The following is a 21,140-nucleotide window of genomic DNA, read 5'->3' on the forward strand; positions in this document are numbered from 1 at the left end:
AGGTTGGGATCCAAAGCATGCTGTCCACACGCCCTTCCCCTCAAGAACACCAGCCACCTCCTTCTCCCCACGCAAAGCCTCTAGGCCTTTGCTCCTGCCCAGGGGGCTTCCCCAGCTCCATCTGTGTCCACATCCCTGCTATCCTTCAGGGCCTGTCTAAAACGCCACCTCTGCCAGCAGGCTTTTCCTCATCTCTCACACCCGTGGAGCTCCTCTCAGTTTCTTTTGTGGCATTTTACCCATTTTATCCTATAATGAATTCACATGTTCACTCATTCAGCACATTTTAATCTGATGTCTGCTATAGGCCAGGGTCTGTGCTGGGTGCTGGGGAATATAGGGACAAACAGGGTCTTGGCTCTTCCAGTAGGCGCGATAGACAATAAAGAAACAAACAAACAAGTAAATAAGATAATTATAAACTGTGTTGGGTAATATGAGAGAAATGAACAGGATGAAGTGATTAAGAGGTGAATGGGGAGTGGACCTGCTTGAGACTGTGGTCAAGAAGGTTTCTTGAGTCGGTGACATTGATTTCAGGAGACCCAAAGTCAAGACAAAGTCAGCATGAACATCTAGCAGAAGACATTCCAGGCGGAGGGAACAGCAACGGCAGAGATCCTGAGGCATGAATGGGTGTGGATGTTGTTCTAAAAACAGAAGGTTTGTGTGGCTCAAGCAGAGGTATCAAGGCCTGGGTAAGATGTGATGAGGTCGGGAGGTCAGCAGGGGCCAGACTGTGCTGGATCTAATAGCCCATCGGAAGGAATCTGGACTTCATCCAAAAGAGCTAAATTTGAAAAAACCTAAGTGTGATAAGAGGCCACTAAAGCTTTTTCAGCAGGGGAGAGACAAGATCTGATTGACATTTTTAAAAGGTCACTCTGGCTGCTGAGTGCATCATGGGTTTTAGGGGGAAGGAGGAAAGCAGGGGTTGCATCTAGAAGTTCTTGCCATAGTCTGGAAGGGAGAGGATATTGCTTGGACTAGGGTGACAGTAGAATGAAGAGAAGCAGAAAGATTCCAGATATATTCTAGAAGTAGAGCCAACAAACTAATAGCTATTTTTGAGCTTAGTTAACTCATCCTCCCTCAATTTTAAAACTAGGGACCCTTTTCCTAATTATTTTGTGTGACTCCCATGGCCTTGCACATAGTAGGAACTTGGTACATATTTATTGAGTTAAACTGACTTGAATTAAATTGAGTTTTAAATTGAATTATGTCAAATGGAATCAAATTTAATCACATCAAATAAATTGCATTAAAGTGAGTTCAGTGTGTGAGGAAGTATTTCTGTGTCTTCAAAGAGGGTACAATAGGGCTGCCAGCATCCCAACCTGGGGCACTTCCTTTGGCAGTCTCAAAAGCAGGTTTTCTAAAGCCACTTCCTAAAATGTGGATACACAGCTTCAGGCCCAATTACATGCTGGTCTAAAAGTGTAATTGTGGATCCAGAGAGTTAGTTGTAAGGGTGTTTCAAATCATTAACCGGTCAACCACCTGAGTCTATGTCAGCAATTATGTAAATATTCCTGCAATTAGATTTGCATTTTTATTTGATTGAAATAGTCTTCATATCGTCTTTAAAACAAAACAGCTATATATGCATTCTCTTATCTGCCCAAAGCATGTCAAGTCAGTGAGACATCTGATCCTGATGAGGCTGCTGCCGGCGAGGAGGGGACATGTGTGTAAGTGTTAGTGTGTGTGTGTGTCCATGTGGACATCTTCCAAGTCAAGGAAATCAAGCTGAGCCAGCTCTTCTCCTGCTCATAATGTTTTAGTGGACTGTTTTTGTGAAAGGTAACTGACCAGTACAAGAATTCACTGACCTCAGTATGGCTAAACCATATGTCACTCACCTGCTGAGCCCTTGGGTTCAGCAGAAGAGATGCCTGGGTCTATTCTAAAATCTTTGTAATTTTTTGAAAAGCCTACAGATCAGCTCGGTGGTCGCTTCAGCCAACTTCCAGAATGCCCAGCCCCAGGACCCTTAAGAACCCCTTAGAAGAGCACATTCTACAGGGTAAGTGGTTCTTTCAGCAACTGCTCATCCTACCTTGGATGGCATTCGTAAAAGATTTCTCCCAGGTGTACATTTTAATCAGCTTGATGCAGGTCAGAAACTCATTCATTATCTGAACTCGCTCATCTGTCACTGAAATTGCTGATCATCGAAAAGCTGAATTGAGCTTAGCCATAAATATCTGACATCGAGGTACAAACAGTGTGTTCAGAGAATTGCTGAGTTGCAGTTGGCCTAAAAATCCAGGGATTGGAGTGTAAGTGTCAGGAAAAGTTCTAAGGGAAGTTGGCCCGAGATTCTCAGCTGAATCCTTCCCTTGAGTTGTGGCTGATGTGCTCTGGGGGACATGACTGGGGTCAGGGCAGATGATGCAAATGCATGAATTGCCAGGATGCAATGAAAGTGCTGGGGACTTTGACAGACTGAAGAAGCATACTCCCCTTCCCCAGGGTATTCAAATTCAAGTTGTAAAAATGCTGTACTGTTTGTGAGCTCAAAGTAAGGGCCCAGACTTCAGGGCCAGGCCCTGGACACAAAGTTCACTTCAGTGAGAGTGTGTGTGAAGTACAACAGCAAAGACCTGCCATTACATGGATGGGGATGAATAGCACATACACAGATATCCCGATGAGAGCTGTGGGCCCCAGAATGAAAAAGGAGTACACTACACAGACAGCCATTAGGATAAGGATGGTGGCTGGCAAGGGGCAAAACAAGGCAGCTTCAAACAAAGAATAACTATCACTTGATAGTATATTGAGCACCTGGAAAGAAAGCACATGGGTTCAGCCTTTGGGAGGGCCACCTAAACATTTCCTCAACTGAAGGCTTTTGGAATGGCTGAGGGGTCTGAGGAAGGAAGAGAAAAACTGACTTATAGGGGGAGAGAATTGTCAGAGGACCAACAGGGTGAGTTTTGTGGGTCTCATTTTAGTATGACTTTGGAGAGGCCTGTCTTTTAGAACTGAGAATCCCAATGAAGAAAGGCTTAAGTACCACCTGGGAACATGGTGGCGAGGTTGCCAGCTGCCTACCTCATAGCTCTATCTTCTTCTTCCTTATTAGCACAACCCTGCTTAATCAGGGCATCCATGGGCCCAGCAAAAGGACCACATTTCCCAGCCTCCTTTGTGGAAGCATGGTGACCATGTAATTATGTTAAGGGCAATGAGGTATAAGCCAAAGTGCTGAATGGAACTTTGGGGATGAATTCTTACAGGGAGCCAACTCAACTTGGAAGTCTCCTTCCTCCTACCGGCTCTCTGAAACATGGTTGGGATGGCTGGACCTGCAGCTTCCATTCTGAACCATTATGGGAGCCATGTGCTAAGGTAGTGATGAAGAAAAATAGAAAAGCCTGGAAGTCCCCACTCCAGCCCCAGATCATCCTCTTCCAGACTCCTTTTACACAGAGTGAAATAAATCCATCTGGTTTAATCCACTGTTTTGGGGGTTTTCGGTTTATGCAACTGAATCTAATCGTAATTGATACAGGATATTTTGAACAAACTGAAAGAGCGAGTGTAAGAAAGAAACAAGTCTTTTCCCTTACTTCATGCCACCCAGGTTTCCCTTGGCCAGGGAAATATTCTCGTGTAAAGGGTGAAGATTTTATTGCTAAGGATTAAGGGCTTAAGAAAATGTCAGCTCTGAAGTCCAACAGGCATGGTCTTTGTTGGGACTTGGCATCCCAAATACTACACAGTTGGAATCATCAGATCCATTAGTCAATCAATTTTATTAAATGCTGTAGTGTTCTCTGTACTGCTTCAGTGTCCTCACTGACGATCAAAGGGATTGGATGAGCTCAGCCCTCAGCCCTGTTCCAACTGGAACAGGGAAGCCTTTCCAAATTCTCCAGCTTGAATGGAGCTCTCCTTTCTCTGAATTCTTCTGGTGTTTTGAGTCTCCACCACTTCACTTAGCAAGGAGATGGGACATGATGGGCAGGATATTGACAACCAAAAGGGGGGCAGATATTCCATCCAGGAAGTACATCTCACACATATTCAGAAAACTCGGAATTTAGTTTCCAAAAGTTAAACTCCTTCTGGACCAACTTACCTCACCAACAGAGATGTGTGTCAGCCTCTTGAATGACACCAGGTTTTCGAAAACCAGGGTGGAGATGGTCACCTTCGACCGGATCTCCGTGCAGTAATTTATGGCCCAGGCAAGGGCCCAAAAGAGAACTTTGGTAAACTCCGTGGTGAAAAGGGCTGTGCACAGGCTGACGCCAACCCAGACCTTCCTGGAGATGCTCTCAGTCTGCTGGAGGATTTGGTGAATGAGAATCATCTGTAAAACAGCACGGTGAAGAGAGAAGAGTGCTGCTGAGGGTCAAGGTAGGTACAGGAGGCCTCAGATAACGTCAGCAAGCTGACTTTATGAGGCAAACTTTTTAATTAATTTCAGTGGCTGCTGCTGTGCTTGACAAGGATTAGCTTTATGAAAATTCGCCCCCAAGGAGCGCAAAGATAACGACAATGTACTAAACCCACCAGATCATAGAGAAAGTAACTAATGACATTCTTTGCCAGTCTGGGGACCTGGGAGACAAGGCCGAAGAAGAGCCGGTGCGCTCACCGGCCCTATGGCTGCCGTGATCACGCACAGGATATTGGCCACGATATCCATCAAAACATGCGTCCTCTGGAATTTCCAGACCACCCGGCCCAGAGAGGCTTTCTCGGGACCCATCCTTTCTACCTCTTCATCCCAAAGGATTCAAAATCTGTGATGAAAGAACAGGAAGAAGGAAAAAGATTTACATTCCCACTTGCTGTTCAAAGCTACTCTGATGGAAAAAACTTTGCAAGAATTCTTAGCACAACCCCCATCCCTGGCAGTGGTGGCTTCAGAAGAACAGCATTTGTTCTCCCTTCTTCTTTTGGAGGGTGGATGGGACATGAGCGAGGCAGCGGGCAGAGCCCTGACACAGCACAAGCTGGTATCTGTCATTTGGGCTCTTTCCGGGCCTTGATTTCCTCCTCCTGCCTGTCTCTGGCACAATACCAGTTGTGATAAAAACACTGAGGCAACAGAGAAACCAAGAAAAAAAAATCTTCTCCAGGGCAGGGAGGAGTTTGTCCATTTCAAAGACCTGAAAGGAGGCCAGTGTGACAGGCGTGTGGGGACACGGGGAGGCAAGGCAGGGCCAGATCTCATGGGATCTCACAGTCCTCAGGAAGGAGATTAGATTGCAAAGGAAGCCACTGCAGGCTTTTAAGCTGACGTGACAAGATCATTTTACATATCTATAAGAACATCTGGCTGCTGTGAGGGTAGTGGGTTATGGGGGTGGGGAGCAAAGACGGAAGCAGGGAGACCACAGTGGGAGACCATCGGCATCTAGGTGGGAGGTGGCAGTGGTTTGACACTGGATTTAGGGAAAGGTGGTCAGGGGAGACAACAGGACTTACTGATGAATTAGATGTGGGAGAAAAGGAGGAGGGGGATCAGGGGCCCCAGTTTTCTGACTTGACCAACTGTGGGAATAGAGTTCACAGAGATGGGGAAAGGGGGAAGAGGGAACATCGTCAGGCGGGGCTGAAGATCAAGAATGCAGCTTTAGATATAGGATGCTTGTGAATCATCCAAGTCCAGTCGGATGCTGGGTGTATGAACTCAGAGTCTGGAAGAGAGGCATGGACTGAAGATAGTGTGTTATTAAGGTCGTCAACATGTGTTTGGTGGGTCAGCCTTTGGAGGAGAACATTAGCACAGAAGGGAAGAGGATCTAAGTTGATGTTGGGTAGATGGAAGGCAACATTAAAAACCGACAGAGAGGTAGAAGGAAAACCTGGTCCACAGGCACTAGTCCAGCCCCTTTCCCTCCGTGCTCCCTGGCAACTTTCTCCAGACTATAGATTTTGGAAACTACCACTGACAGAGATTTCTGCAGGACACAGATGAGGGTATGCACAATTGTAGGAGCAATTGCAAGAGCATGATTATAACTCCCAGCCCTTCAAGCATATGAGGCCAAAGAGAAGGAGAATTCCAGAAGAAACAAATGCAGAGAGAGGGCGATGAGATCTTCCCCATTGTTTAAGACATGAACCTTGGAGTTCAGTGCAGCCGTTAGAAAGAATGAAGTTGAGGTTTTGGGCTGTGGAAAAATCTTTATAAACTCTTCACTGAAAATAGCAAAATGGTTAACCATGAGATAGTATTCTTCAGTTTTTGTTCAAAGAAAAAAGATGACCTGTGAGTAAGGAGGAAGAAGAAGAGGTATTGATCTGCAGAAGATGGTAGCACAGGGTGTGTTTAATCTGAGTAGAAAAAATCCAGGACAGATGCACACCAGCATTTAACAGTGCTGACCTCTGGGGAGTGGGCCTGGAGTACGATGGGGATACTTCCACTGCTTAAACTTCTGTTACTTTGACATTTCTATAATGAATCTGAATTAGATTGAATCAATGAAATACATGTTTTTGCAAATCAAAATTGTCAAATATTGGAAGTTTTCATTTGGTTCAACCTAAACATATTTTGTAATATAAAAGCTCACAATATTCTGTAATAACCTAAATGGGAAAAGAATTTGTAAAAGAATAGATACATGTATGTGTATAACTGAATCACTTTGCTGTAACACCTGAAACTAATACAACACTGTTAATCAACTATACTCCAATATAAAATAAAATTTTTTTTTAAAGTCCAATGACAATTTTTAAAGTGAAATACAACAACGTGCCTGGAAGCAGCCCAGGTGGTGTCTAGCCAGCACAGAGCAAAGTGAGATTCCGGCCACTCTTGCCCTGATGCGGTGCTCCTACAAAATAGCTGATAGCCCTGCCAGAATGGTCCTGAAGCCTCAGGCTCTCAAGAAGTTCATTCTCCCTACCAAACCTCCCCAATACTCACCTCCCCTAGACTAGACCAGGAAGGTCAGTCAGCCCAGCCCTCATCTCAGAGATAAGCCATGAGAACAGCCACCCAACCAGTGGGCATTGATTTCCGCAAAGGGAAATGGGAGCACACACAAGGACTCACAGGTCCCTTCCCAAAGTGGGCTCCTCTCTAGATGTGACCCAGACAAATCCTGGTACCTTTTGGCATTGGTGTCGAATGAGTCATACGGTGACAGTGGGGGCAGTGTGTCCACAGTCAGCGTGTGCTTGTAGCCTCTCACCATCACTGGCGTGAGCTAAGAGAATGTGGCAAAGAGAGCAGCCCTGCGTCATCCACAGGGTTGGGTGCCAGCCTAAAACAAGCGAAACACTCGGTGTTCCAGGTTTTTGAGGTCATTGCCTTGAGTCCCTGGCTGGAATTCTTAACTACAGTGATAACCAGAGCCACGCTCAGACCTGTGACTCACATCATCAGCCCCATGAGCAGCGGTGTGCTGGGCCAGCTCCTACCAGCTTGCAAGTGCTGATTGTTCGATTTTTAGGAATTCTGCAAGTCAGTTCTTTTTTTTTTTTTTCTATTTTTTTATTAGTTTATGCTTTATAACAAAGTGAATCAGTCATACATATACATCTGTTCCCACATCCCCTCCCTCATGCATCTCCCTCCCTCCCACCCTCCCCATCCCTCCCCTCCAGGCAGTCACAAAGCACCGAGCTGATCTCCCTGTGCTATGCGGCTGCTTCCCACTAGCTATCTACCTTACGTTTGGTAGTGTATATATGTCCATGCCTCTCTTTCGCTTTGTCACAGCTTACCCTTCCCCCTCCCCATATCCTCAAGTCCATTCTCAAGTAGGTCTGTGTCTTTATTCCCGTTTTACCCCTAGGTTCTTCATGACATTTTTTTTCTTATATTCCATATATATGTGTTAGCATACGGTATTTGTCTTTCTCTTTCTGACTTACTTCACTCTGTATGACAGACTCTAGGTCTATCCACCTCATTACAAATAGCTCAGTTTCGTTTCTTTTTATGGCTGAGTAATATTCCATTGTATATATGTGCCACATCTTCTTTATCCATTCATCCGAGGATGGACACTTAGGTTGTTTCCAGCTCCGGGCTATTGTGAATAGAGCTGCAATGAACATTTTGGTACATGTCTCTTTTTGAATTATGGTTTTCTCAGGGTATATGCCTAGTAGTGGGATTGCTGGATCATATGGTAGTTCTATTTTTAGTTTTTTAAGGAACCTCCATACTGTTCTCCATAGTGGCTGTACCAATTCACATTCCCACCAGCAGTGCAAGAGTGTTCCCTTTTCTCCACACCCTCTCCAGCATTTATTGTTTCTGGATTTCTTGATGATGGCTATTCTGACTGGTGTGAGATGATATCTCATTGTAGTTTTGATTTGCATTTCTCTAATGATTAATGATGTTGAGCATTCTTTCATGTGTTTGTTGGCAGTCTGTATATCTTCTTTGGAGAAATGCCTATTTAAGTCTTCTGCCCATTTTTGGATTGGGTTGTTTGTTTTTTTGCTATTGAGCTGCATGAGCTGTTTATAAATTTTGGAGATTAATCCTTTGTCAGTTGCTTCATTTGCAAATATTTTCTCCCATTCTGAGGGTTGTCTTTTGGTCTTGTTTATGGTTTCCTTTGCTGTGCAAAAGCTTTGAAGTTTCATTAGGTCCCATGTGTTTATCTTTGTTTTTATTTCCATTTCTCTAGGAGGTGGGTCCAAAAGGATCTTGCTGTGATTTATGTCATAGAGTGTTCTACCTATGTTTTCCTCTAAGAGTTTGATAGTTTCTGGCCTTACATTTAAGTCTTTAATCCATTTTGAGCTTATTTTTGTGTGTGGTGTTAGGGAATGATCTAATCTCATACTTTTACATGTCCCTGTCCAGTTTTCCCAGCACCACTTATTGAAGAGGCTGTCCTTTCTCCACTGTACATTCCTGCCTCCTTTATCAAAGATAAGTTGGCCATATGTGCGTAGGTTTATCTCTGGGCTTTCTATCCTGATCCACTGATCTATCTTTCTGTTTTTATGCCAGTACCACACTGTCTTAATTACTGTAGCTTTGTAGTATAGTCTGAAGTCAGGGAGCCTGATTCCTCCAGCTCCTTTTTTCGTTCTCAAGATTGCTTTGGCTATTCGGGGTCTTTTGTTTTTCCAAACAAATTTTGAAATTTTTTGTTCTAGTTCTGTGAAAAATGCCAGTGGTAGTTTGATAGGGATTGCATTGAATCTGTAGATTGCTTTGGGTAGTAGAGTCATTTTCACAATATTGATTCTTCCAATCCAGGAGCATGGTATATCTCTCCATCTGTTTGTATCATCTTTAATTTCTTTCATCAGTGTCTTATAATTTTCTGCATACAGGTCTTTTGTCTCCTTAGGTAGGTTTATTCCTAGATATTTTATTCTTTTTGTTGCAATGGTAAATGGGAGTGTTTTCTTGATTTCCTTTTCAGATTTTTCATCATTAGTGTACAGGAATGCCAGAGATTTCTGTACATTAATTTTGTAACCTGCTACTTTACCAAATTCATTGATTAGCTCTAGTAGTTTTTCGGTAGCATCTTTAGGATTCTCTATGTATAGTATCATGTCATCTGCAAACAATGACAGCTTTACTTCTTCTTTTCCGATTTGGATTCCTTTTATTTCCTTTTCTTCTCTGATTGCTGTGGCTAAAACTTCCAAAACTAGGTTGAATAAGAGTGGTGAGAGTGGGCAGCCTTGTCTTGTTCCTGATCTTAGTGGAAATGGTTTCAGTTTCTCACCATTGAGGACAATTTTGGCTGTGGGTTTGTCATATATGGCCTTTATTATGTTGAGGAAAGATCCCTCTATGCCTACTTTCTGCAGGGTTTTTATCATAAATGGGTGTTGAATTTTGTCGAAAGCTTTCTCTGCATCTATTGAGATGATCATATGGTTTTTCTCCTTCAACTTGTTAATATGGTGTATCACATTGATTGATTTGCGTATATTGAAGAATCCTTGCATTCCTGGAATAAACCCCACTTGATCATGGTGTATGATCCTTTTAATGTGCTGTTGGAATCTGTTTGCTAGTATTTTGTTGAGGATTTTTGCATCTATGTTCATCAGTGATATTGGCCTGTAGTTTTCTTTCTTTGTGACATCCTTGCCTGGTTTTGGTATCAAGGTGATGGTGGCCTCGTAGAATGAGTTTGGGAGTGTTCCTTCCTCTGAAATTGTTTGGAAGAGTTTGAGAAGGATGGGTGTTAGCTCTTCTCTAAATGTTTGATAGAATTCGCCTGTGAAGCCATCTGGTCCTGGGCTTTTGTTTGATGGAAGATTTTTAATCACAGTTTCAATTTCAGTGCTTGTGATTGGTCTGTTCATATTTTCTATTTCTTCCTGAGTCAGTCTTGGCAGGTTGTGCATTTCTAAGAATTTGTCCATTTCTTCCAGGTTGTCCATTTTATTGGCATAGAGTTGCTTGTAGTAATCTCTCATGATCTTTTGTATTTCTGCAGTGTCAGTTGTTACTTCTCCTTTTTCATTTCTAATTCTATTGATTTGAGTCTTCTCCCTTCTTTTCTTGATGAGTCTGGCTAATGGTTTGTCAATTTTGTTTATCTTCTCAAAGAAACAGCTTTTAGTTTGGTTGATCTTTGCTATCGTTTCCTTCATTTCTTTTTCATTTATTTCTGATCTGATCTTTATGATTTCTTTCCTTCTGCTAGCTTTGGGGGTTTTTTGTTCTTCTTTCTCTAATTGCTTTAGGTGCAGGGTCAGGTTGTTTACTCGAAATGTTTCCTGTTTCTTAAGTTGGGATTGTATTGCTATAAACTTCCCCCTTAGAACTGCTTTTGCTGCATCCCATAGGTTTTGGGTTGTCGTGTCTCCATTGTCATTTGTTTCTAGGTATTTTTTAATTTCCTCTTTGATTTCTTCAGTGATCACTTCGTTATTGAGTAGTGTATTGTTTAGCCTCCATGTGTTTGTATTTTTTTACAGATCTTTTCCTGTAATTGATGTCTAGTCTCATAGCATTGTGGTCGGAAAAGATACTTGATACAATTTCAATTTTCTTAAATTTACCAAGGCTTGATTTGTGACCCAAGATATGATCTATCCTGGAGAATGTTCCATGAGCACTTGAGAAAAATGTGTATTCTGTTGTTTTTGGATGAAATGTCCTATAAATATCAACTAAGTCCATCTTGTTTAATGTATCATTTAAAGCTTGTGTTTCCTTATTTATTTTCATTTTGGACGATCTGTCCATTGGTGAAAGTGGGGTGTTAAAGTCCCCTACTATGATTGTGTTACTGTCGATTTCCCCTTTTATGGCTGTTAGTATTTGCCTTATGTATTGAGGTGCTCCTATGTTGGGTGCATAAATATTTACAATTGTTATATCTTCTTCTTGGATCGATCCCTTGATCATTATGTAGTGTCCTTCTTTGTCTCTTCTAATAGTCTTTATTTTAAAGTCTATTTTGTCTGATATAAGAATTGCTACTCCAGCTTTCTTTTGATTTCCATTTGCATGGAATATCTTTTTCCATCCCCTTACTTTCAATCTGTATGTGTCTTTAGGTCTGAAGTGGGTCTCTTGTAGACAGCATATATATGGGTCTTGTTTTTGTATCCATTCAGCCACTCTGTGTCTTTTGGTGGGAGCATTTAGTCCATTTACATTTAAGGTAATTATTGATATGTATGTTCCTATTCCCATTTCCTTAATTGCTTTGGGTTCGTTATTGTAGGTATATTCCTTCTGTTGTGTTTCTTGCCTAGAGAAGTTCCTTTAGCATTTGTTGTAAAGCTGGTTTGGTGGTGCTGAACTCTCTCAGCTTTTGCTTGTCTGTAAAGGTTTTAATTTCTCCATCAAATCTGAATGAGATCCTTGCTGGGTAGAGTAATCTTGGCTGCAGGTTTCTCTCCTTCATCACTTTAATTATGTCCTGCCACTCCCTTCTGGCTTGTAGAGTTTCTGCTGAGAGATCAGCTGTTAACCTGATGGGGATTCCCTTGTGTGTTATTTGTTGTTTTTCCCTTGCTGCTTTTAATATGATTTCTTTGTGCTTAATTTTTGACAGTTTGATTAATATGTGTCTTGGTGTATTTCTCCTTGGATTTATTCTGTATGGGACTCTCTGTGCCTCCTGGACTTGATTAACTATTTCCTTTCCCATATTGGGGAAGTTTTCAACTATAATCTCTTCAAATATTTTCTCAGTCCCTTTCTTTTTCTCTTCTTCTTCTGGAACCCCTATAATTCGAATGTTGGTGCGTTTAATGTTGTCCCAGAGGTCTCTGAGACTGTCCTCTGTTCTTTTCATTCTTTTTTCTTTATTTTGCTCTGCATCAGTTATTTCTACTATTTTATCTTCCACCTCACTTATCCGTTCTTCTGCCTCAGTTATTCTGCTATTGATCCCATCTAGAGTATTTTTTATTTCATGTATTGTGTTTTTAATCGATGCTTGATTCATCTTTAGTTCTTCTAGGTCCTTGTTAACTGTTTCTTGCATTTTGTCTATTCTATTTCCAAGATTTTGGATCATCTTTACCATCATTATTCTGAATTCTTTTTCAGGTAGACTGCCTATTACCTCTTCATTTGTTAGGTCTGGTACGTTTTTATCTTGCTCCTTCACCTGCTGTGTGTTTTTCTGTCTTCTCATTTTGCTTATGTTACTGTGTTTGGGGTCTCCTTTTTGCAGGCTGCAGATTCGTAGTTCCCGTTGTTTTTCGTGTCTGACCCCAGTGGCTAAGGTTGTTTCAGTAGGTTGTGTAGGCTTCCTGGTGGGGGGGACTAATGCCTGTGTTCTGGTGGTTGAGGCTCGATCTTGTCTTTCTGGTGGACAGGTCCACGTCTGGTGGTGTGTTTTGGGGTGCCTATGGCCTTATTATGTTTTTAGGTAGCTTCTCTGCTAATCGGTGGGGTTGTGTTCCTGCCTTGCTAGTTGCTTGGCATAGGGTGACCAGCACTGTAGCTTGCTGGTCGTTGACTGAAGCTGGGTGCTGGTGTTGAGATGGAGATCTCTGGGAGATTTTCGCTGCTTGATATTATGTGGAGCTGGGAGGTCTCTTGTGGACCCGTGTCCTGAAGTTGGCTCTCCCACTTCAGAGGCACAGCACTGGCTCCTGGCTGCAGCACCAAGAGCCTTTCATCCACCCAGCTCAGAATAACAGGGAGAAAAAGCAGAAAGAAAGAATTAGTAGAAGAAAGAAAGAGAGAGGGAAAGAAAGGAAGAAGGGAAGAAAGGAAGGAAGGAAGGAAGGAAGAAAGAAAGGAGGGAGGGAGTGAGGAAGGATGGAAAGAAAGAAGGAAAGAAAGGAGGGAGGGAGGGAGCAATGAAAGCAAAAGGAAGAGTGAATGGAAGAAGGGAGGGAGGGAGGGAGGGAGGAAGGAAAGAAAGAAAGACAGGAGGGAGGGAGGGAGGAAGGAAAGAAAAAGAAAGTGGAAAGAAGAAGGGTGGGAGGGAGGGGGGAAAGAAAAAGAAAGAAGGAAAGGAAGAGCGGAGGGAGGGAGGGAGGAAGGGAAGGTAGGAAAAAAAGAAAGAGCAGGTAAAGTAAAATAGAATAAAGTATGAAATATAGTAGCGTTATTAAAATTAAAAAGTAATTATTAAAAAAAAAACGGACCGATAGAACCCTGGGACATATGGTGGAAGCAAAGCTATACAGAGAGAATCTTACACCGAAGATTACACATACACATTCACAAAAAGAGAGCAGGGGGAAAAATCAAAAATCTTGCTCTCCAAGCCCACCTCCTCAATTTGGGATAATTCGTTGTAAAAAGAGGAAAAGGGCAAGAAGTCTGAAATCTTGCTCTCTAAGTCCACCTCCTTACTTTGGAATAATTCGTTGTAAAAAGAGGAAAAGGGGGGGAAGTCTTAAATCTTGTCCTCAAAGTCCACTTCCTCAATTTGGGATGATTCGCTGTCCATTCATGCACTCCACAGACGCAGGGCACATCAAATGGACCGTGGAGCTTTAATCCGCTGCCTCCGAGGCTGCACAGAGAGATTTCCCTGACTCTGTTCTCACAGCTCCCGGGTCTCAGCCTTGGACCTGGCCCCGCCTCTGTGCGTAGGTCGCCGGAGGGCGTCCGTTCTTCGCTCAGACAGGACGGGTTTAAAGGAGCCGCTGATTCGGGGGCTCTGGCTCACTCATGCAGAGGGGAGGGAGGGGCGCGCAGTGTGGGGCGGGCCTGCGGCGGCAGAGGCTGACGTGACGTTGCAGCAGCCCGTGGCGCTCCGTGCGCTTTCCCGGGAAAGCCGTCCCCGGGTCTCGGGACCCCGGCAGTGGCGGGGTGCACAGGTCCCCCGGAAGGCGGGGCGGACAGTGACCCGCGCTCGCACACAGGCCCCGCGGCGGCGGCGGGCGGCGGCAGGCGGCGGCGGTGGCGGCGGCGGCGGCGGGCCGCGGCGGCGGCGGCGGGCGGCGTCGTGCGGTGGGCGGCGGCGGGCCGCGGCGGCGGCAGGCGGCGGCGGCGGCGGCCCACGCCCGTCTCCGAGGTCCACGCCTTACCCGCGGCTCGCGCCTGTCTCCAGCGCTTCCCTAAGCAGCCCTTTTAATGCCCTCTCCTCGCACACCAGGAAACAAAAGTGAAAGTGAAAAAAGACTCTTGCCTCTTCAGCAACTCCAGACCCTTTCCCCGGACTCCCTCCGGGCTAGCCGTGGTGCACTAACCCCTTCAGGCTCTCTTCCTGCCGCCAGCCCCAGTCCTCTCCCTGCGCTCCTGCAAGTCAGTTCTTAAACACAGCCTATATTAAAAATTAAATTACATAAATGTAAGTAAATTATCTTAAAGACAAAGGCAATCAATACTCAAAACTCATAGCTTCCAAGATTATTTTACTAGATTTTACTCGTATTTGTTCTTTAGATTATATAAGTTTATGGTGTCTGTGGTGGAAATACCACACAGGATAGGGCTCTATTACCATACATCTGTTCCCAACTTTGCGCTTAGTGACATCACGTTGAAATCAGCCATGGTAGGAGAATTTACACCAAAAAAGTGATAAATGCTATGAACCAGGGAATTTTTTAGTGAGCCAGTTGTTGAATATTTACCAGTGACCACCCCATGGGAAAGAGGGTACCTGCTCCATTTGGCATGAGGAAATGGAGACCCAGTAGCTGATCATCAGAGGAGTTGGACGCCTGGCTTTTACTCTCAGGAGGATGGGGAGGGCCAGAGCACAGTGTGCCAAAGTAGAGGTGAGGCTGTCCAAGGAGGCAAGAGCTAGAGGCAAACTCATGGTTTATTGTGAGGATTAATTTATGTAAGCTGTTACATAAATATTAGCTAGCAGATAAATAAGGAGGACAGGGGAAGTAAAAGGAGGGAGAAAATAGAAAGGGAAGTAGAGGAGGAAGAAGAAAAGGAAGAAACAATGAAGAAGGAGGAAGAGATATGTTTCTGCCCTTGAGGAACTAGCCATCTAAGATGGAATGAGAGTCAGAGACACAAGAGTGTTATCTACTAATTGCTGAGTGTTTGTTATATTCCAGGCCCTGAAAGAGCTTGGTATTTGTAGCAGATGCTGTCAAGATGCCCTGAGTTGCAGTCTCTGGTGGCGCAGTGGTTAAGAATCTTTGTCACATCCACCCCTGATCTCAGATGTGGAGGACAGCGCTGTGCAGCTCAGGCTCATGCTGACAGTATCCCATCTCACAGGTATCCTGTGCCTCTTTTCACTACTGGGTTTGGGGTCTTCTCAGAGCATAAGTGCAGCCCAGAATTGCAAGGGGCTAATGTCCCCAAGAAGAAAACCTAACTAATGGAGTACAGGAGCCCACGGACAAATGCCCCCACCACCCATCCTATGGGTGGAAAATTGTACACTTCTCAGGGGAACCTAGTAGAATCCAGTCCCCATGTCTACAGCAGTGATGCTGATGACACACCCCATGTTCTCCTTCGCTGCCTCACTCTCCCTAAATCTTCCCTCCTGCTTCTTGAAATCACCTCCCAAATAAGCTACCTGTATCCAAGTTTTTGATTCAGGCTGTGCTTTTGGGAGAACCCAAGCTAAGATAATATTATTAAGGTACTATGTGCCTGGTGCATAGTAAATGTTTTCTAAAGGGTAACTTTAATGATGAAGTCATTCATTACCTCATATAATCCTAACAACTGCTCAGTGAGATAGGCAATTGAGAAATATTATGATCCCATTTCATAGACAAGAACATCAAGGCACAAAGGGGTTAGGGTACTTGCCCAAAATCTTATAGCTGGTCAGTGGTGAAGTAGGGATTCAAACCCAATGCTCGCTGACTCCAGGGTCCCATCATTCTCTTAAGCACTATCCCACATTTCCTCTCCACATTTCCTCTCACCTTAGAGGGCTCACAGGTATATCTTTGGTCCATGGCTTCTAGGAGAGAGCAGTGCTGTATCACCTCATTATAAAGATGCCACTTGGCCTTCTGCCGCTCAGAGGGCAGGCTATAGGGCACTTCTCATGTAGAAAAGGCAGCTTTCTATAATGTTATAGTTAATGTAATGTTAAGAATACATATATAATATTATAATATGACGTTATAGTTAAGCATGTGAGCTTGGAAATCAGGCTGCCTGAGTTCTTATTCTGCGGTTCAAAGCTGACCCAATTCTCTCTCCTCACCTGTATCCCAGACCCTTGAAGCTCCTTCCTTCAAGACATTTCTCCACACCTTGAATCTGTGCTGACTTGTGACTTGCTTTGGCCAATAGAATGCAGTGAAAGAAATGGTGTACCGGTTCTGTGCCTGAGTCTCAAGAAGGCCTATATGCTTCATCTCATCCTCTTGGCCACCCACTGCATTACTATGTGATCGAGGGCAGGTTAGCTTGCTCGAAGTTCATAGCCCATGTGGCCCACCTTCCCCCAGCCAGTCAACCCCCAGAAGCACAACCATCTTGTTGACCAGCAGATGCATAAGAAAGCCTGGTCAAGACCAGATGAATCACCCAATTAGGCTTAGCCCAAGTTGCTGACCCACCCATAAAATTGTAAGCTAAATAAGTGGTAATTGTTTCAGGCTACTAAACGTAGAGGCAGTTTGTTACAAAGCAAAATCTACCTGATTAAATTTGTGCAAGTTATTTAACCTTCCTATGTCTCACTTACTCACCCATCAGATGAAGATAATCACAACACCTCCAGGGTGGTTGTGAAGAGTGAATGAGAAGATGTTTGTAAAGCACCTGAACAGGTCCTGGCACATGAAAAGCTCTCTTAAACATTTCCTATTGTCTCCCTTTCACCAAAGGACAGGAGGATTCATGAAGTGAATGGTCAATAAATGAAAAAAATGGATGGATGGATGGATGGATGGAAAGACAAAAGGACAAGCATATAGAGCATCAGCATGGGGAACAGGGTCAGGGTCCACTCTCCTGATGGGCTGGAAATGATTCCTAGAAGTTCTGCCCAGGACCTCCCTCCAATCCTCCTCCTGGCTTACCTTGCATAGAGTCTCACTGGGATCATGGTCTTCAAGCTGGGGTCATATCTCTCTGAAAATGATCTCCGCTGGCCTCGCCAGTCCAGATCAGAGATAAGGCAGGGGCCATCACCCACCATCTTGATGGCAGTCTAGAGCCCTGGGCTTCTGGCTTTGGGACCTTCGCTCTGCAGCAGAGAGATGAAGAGATGAGAAGATACTCTGGAATGAGATCAGGCAGCCCCTACTCCACCCAGACCAGCTCCCTTTCTCTGACCACTTAGACCTGGTTTCACCAATCAACCCTCCACATTCATGGGACAGCATGGCCAGAGACCCCACAACTCCCTCAACTCCACTAAGAGCCTTCCTTATTAGCAAAGACATTCTGTTCCTCTTCTTTCCCATTTTGGTTTGACTGGGAGCATAAAAGCCTGTTACAGGTTTTCTACCAGGAGCCAGCCCATGATCAAGACTGAGTCCCAGCCTGGCAAAAGAACCCCAAGATGGTGGATTTTCTGTCTTATTGTGACCCAGAATGAAGTTTGTCACACATACAAACCCTTTTTTCTCTCTGATTCTTTCAGATACCCAAGCTTGTACATCCACGTTCTCATGTCTCCACACCCAAGGATCAGAGAACTTCAACGAGACCACCTCTCAGGACCAGGCATATCTGAACAAGCCCACATTCCCCCCACTTCTGTGACCACTGCCCCAAAGGGAAACCAACAATCCAGGTAGAGAGGACACTTTTGGGAGTGCCTGTCCAGTCCACAAACCAACCACCCCATTCACCAATCACCTAAATGAAAAGAAAAGAGAATGATTCCTGAAGGTTTTCTATTTCTAGTTCCAATTCTTCCCTGATACACAGCTCTATTCTTGCCCTAGAGTTCTATGACATTCTGCTCCCCATATCCTATCAATAAATTCTCTTTTTTAACCTAAATATACAAAGTTGGCTTCTGTCACTTGCAACCAGAAGCCTCACTATCATAAATACATGGGTCCCCATCTTATGAATTCTCTCTGGAATTTTTCATGGCTATAAACATAAAATAAACCAATTCCCATTGAGGTTTTAATGGCTGATAAACCTATGGCATATCAGAATTAGAAGTATCCTCAAATGCAATTTTTTATAAACTCCTCATTGAACAGAAGAGGAAACAAAGGCCCAGAGAAGCAAAGGGACTTACTCAAGAGTATATGTAGTAGTGACATCAGATTCATGGCTAAGACATACCTCATTTGTGCTTCCCTGACCCCTGTCCAACAAGAGCAATTTTGCAGGGGAAGCCACAGAATGTCTGAGAAAACCTCAGTGTCCCTAGCAGGGCTGACAGAAGGTATTTCTCTCCCAAAGGCAGTTAGTAAAGACTGGAGGAGGTGACTACTACTTCAAATGCATATGAGAAGTCTAACAAAGAGATAGGAATCATTAAAAAGAACCAAAAAATCGTGCTGGATCTGAAGAATACAACAAATAAAATGAAAACTGTAATAGAGTATCAACAGGAGGAAGAACTTGTAAGTTAGAAGACAAGAACTTTGAAATTATCCAGACGGAGGAGAACAAAGGAAAAAGAGAAAAGAAAGCATACATAATCTATGGAATACCACCAAAGGAAACAATTTGCAAATTATTGGAGTTTCAGAAGGAGAAGAGAGGGAAAAGGAGCTAGAAAACTAATTTAAAGAAATAATGACTGAGAACTTCTCAAATCTAGAGATTTTGATATCCCATTTCATGAAGCTAATAGGTCACCAAACAAACTGAATTTAAAGAGATCCTCTCCAAGACACATTTTAATAAAACTGTCAAAAATCAAATAAAGAGAGAATCTAAAAACCAGCAAGAGGAAAGAAGCTTGTTACGTACAAGGAAATCCCCATAAATGTATTAGCAGATTTCTCAGTAGAAACCTTATAGGTCAGGAGAGGGTGGGATGGTATATTCAAAGCACAGAAAGAAAAAAATGCCAACCAAGAATACTCTATCTGGGGCTTCCCTGGTGGCCAGCGGTTGAGAGTCCGCCTGCCGATGCAGGGGACATGGGTTCGTGCCCCGGTCCGGGAATATCCCACATGCCACGGAGCGGCTGGGCCCGTGAGCCATGGCCACTGAGCCTTCGCGTCCAGAGCCTGTGCTCCACAACAGGAGAGGCCACAACAGTGAGAGGCCCGCGTACCACAAAAAAAAAAAAAAAAAAAGAATACTCTATCTGGCAAATATACTATTCACAAATAAAGAAGAGATAAATTTTTTCGAGACAAAAGCTGAAGGACTTCATCACCATTAGACCTACCTTACAAGAAATGTTAAAAGGAGTGCTTCAGGCTAAAATTAAAGGATACCAATTAGTATTCTGAAAACATATGAAAATATACAGCATACTGGTAAAAAGTATATAATCAAATTCAGAATATGCTACTAATATAATATGGTAATGTGTTAACCATTCAATTCTAGTGTAAAAGCTAAAGGCCAAGAGTATTAAAAAAAGCTGTAGGGCTTCCCTGGTGGCGCAGTGGTTGAGAGTCCGCCTGCTGATGCAGGGGACACGGGTTCGTGCCCCGGTCTGGGAAGATCCCACATGCCGTGTAGCGGCTGGGCCCATGAGCCATGGCCGCTGAGCCTGCGCGTCCAGAGCCTATGCTCCGCAACGGGAAAGGCCACAACAGTGAGAGGCCCGCATACCGCAAAAAATAAATAAATAAATTAATTAAAAAAAAAAAAAGCTGTAGCTGAAATAATTTGCTAATGAATACACAATATAAAAGAGGTAAATTGTAATATCAAAAACACAAGGGGGGAAATAAAATGGTATGGTTTTTGTATGCAAAAAGTTAAGTTGTTATCAGCATAAAGTAGAGTATTATATCTATAAGATGTTTTATGTAAGCTCATGGTAACCACAAAGCAAAAACCTATGGTAGATTCACAAAAGATAAAGAGAAAGGAATCACATCATAACGTTACAAAAAATCATCAGTTCACAAGAGAAGGCAGCAAGAGAGGAAGAAAAGAACAAGGGAACTACAAAACAGCCAGAGGACAATAAGATGGCACTAGAAAGTCCTTATGTATCAATAGCTACTCTAAATGTAAATGGATTAAATTCTCCAATCAAAAAACATAGAGTGGCTGGATGGATTTGAAAAAACAAGACCCAACTATATGCTGCCTACAAGATACTCATTTCAGCTTTAAGAACACAAGTAGGCTCAAAGTGAAGGGATGTAAAATGATATTCCATGAGAGTAGAAACCAAAAGAGCTGGGTAGTTATATTAATATCAGAAAAAATAGATTTTTGGCCAAAAAATATATGAAGACATAAAGGTTATTACATAATGATAAGGATGTCATTTTATTAAGAAGATATGATCATTATACTGGGGATATATATATCCTTAATATTGGAGCACCTAAATATATTAAGTTAATACTAACAGATATGAAGAGAGAAATCAATAATAATATAATATTAGTAGGGGACTTCAGTACCCCACTTTCAACATTAAATAAATCATCCAGACAAAACATCAATAAGGAAACATTGGACTTGAACTATCTTTTAGATCAAATGAACCTAACAAACATATATAGAACATTTCAACTAACAGCAGTAGAACACACATTCTTCTCAAGTACACATGGAACATTCTCCAGGATAGATCATGATAGGTCACAAAACAAGACTTAGCAAATTTGAGAAGATTAACATCATATCAAGTATCTTTTCTGACCACAAGGGTGTGAAAGTAGCAATCAATAGCAGAAGGAAAGCTGAAAAT

At 43.2% G+C, this 21,140-nt stretch overlaps 1 protein-coding gene across 1 annotated transcript in view; it reads right to left on the reverse strand.

Moving 5' to 3' along the window:
- LOC132479816 (ATP-binding cassette sub-family C member 12-like) overlaps positions 1 to 17,477 on the reverse strand; it is a 32,901-nt gene extending 15,424 nt beyond the window's left edge. Inside the window, 7 exon segments of the mRNA XM_060083431.1 lie at positions 2,063 to 2,210; positions 2,620 to 2,793; positions 4,094 to 4,327; positions 4,616 to 4,763; positions 7,090 to 7,207; positions 7,210 to 7,244; positions 17,359 to 17,477. Coding sequence (XP_059939414.1) covers positions 2,063 to 2,210; positions 2,620 to 2,793; positions 4,094 to 4,327; positions 4,616 to 4,763; positions 7,090 to 7,207; positions 7,210 to 7,244; positions 17,359 to 17,477 — 976 coding nt within the window.
- Between the last annotated feature and the right edge of the window lie 3,663 nt (positions 17,478 to 21,140).

Source organism: Mesoplodon densirostris, chromosome 19 (genome assembly GCF_025265405.1).
Source record: "Mesoplodon densirostris isolate mMesDen1 chromosome 19, mMesDen1 primary haplotype, whole genome shotgun sequence".
Lineage (NCBI taxonomy): Eukaryota > Metazoa > Chordata > Mammalia > Artiodactyla > Ziphiidae > Mesoplodon > Mesoplodon densirostris.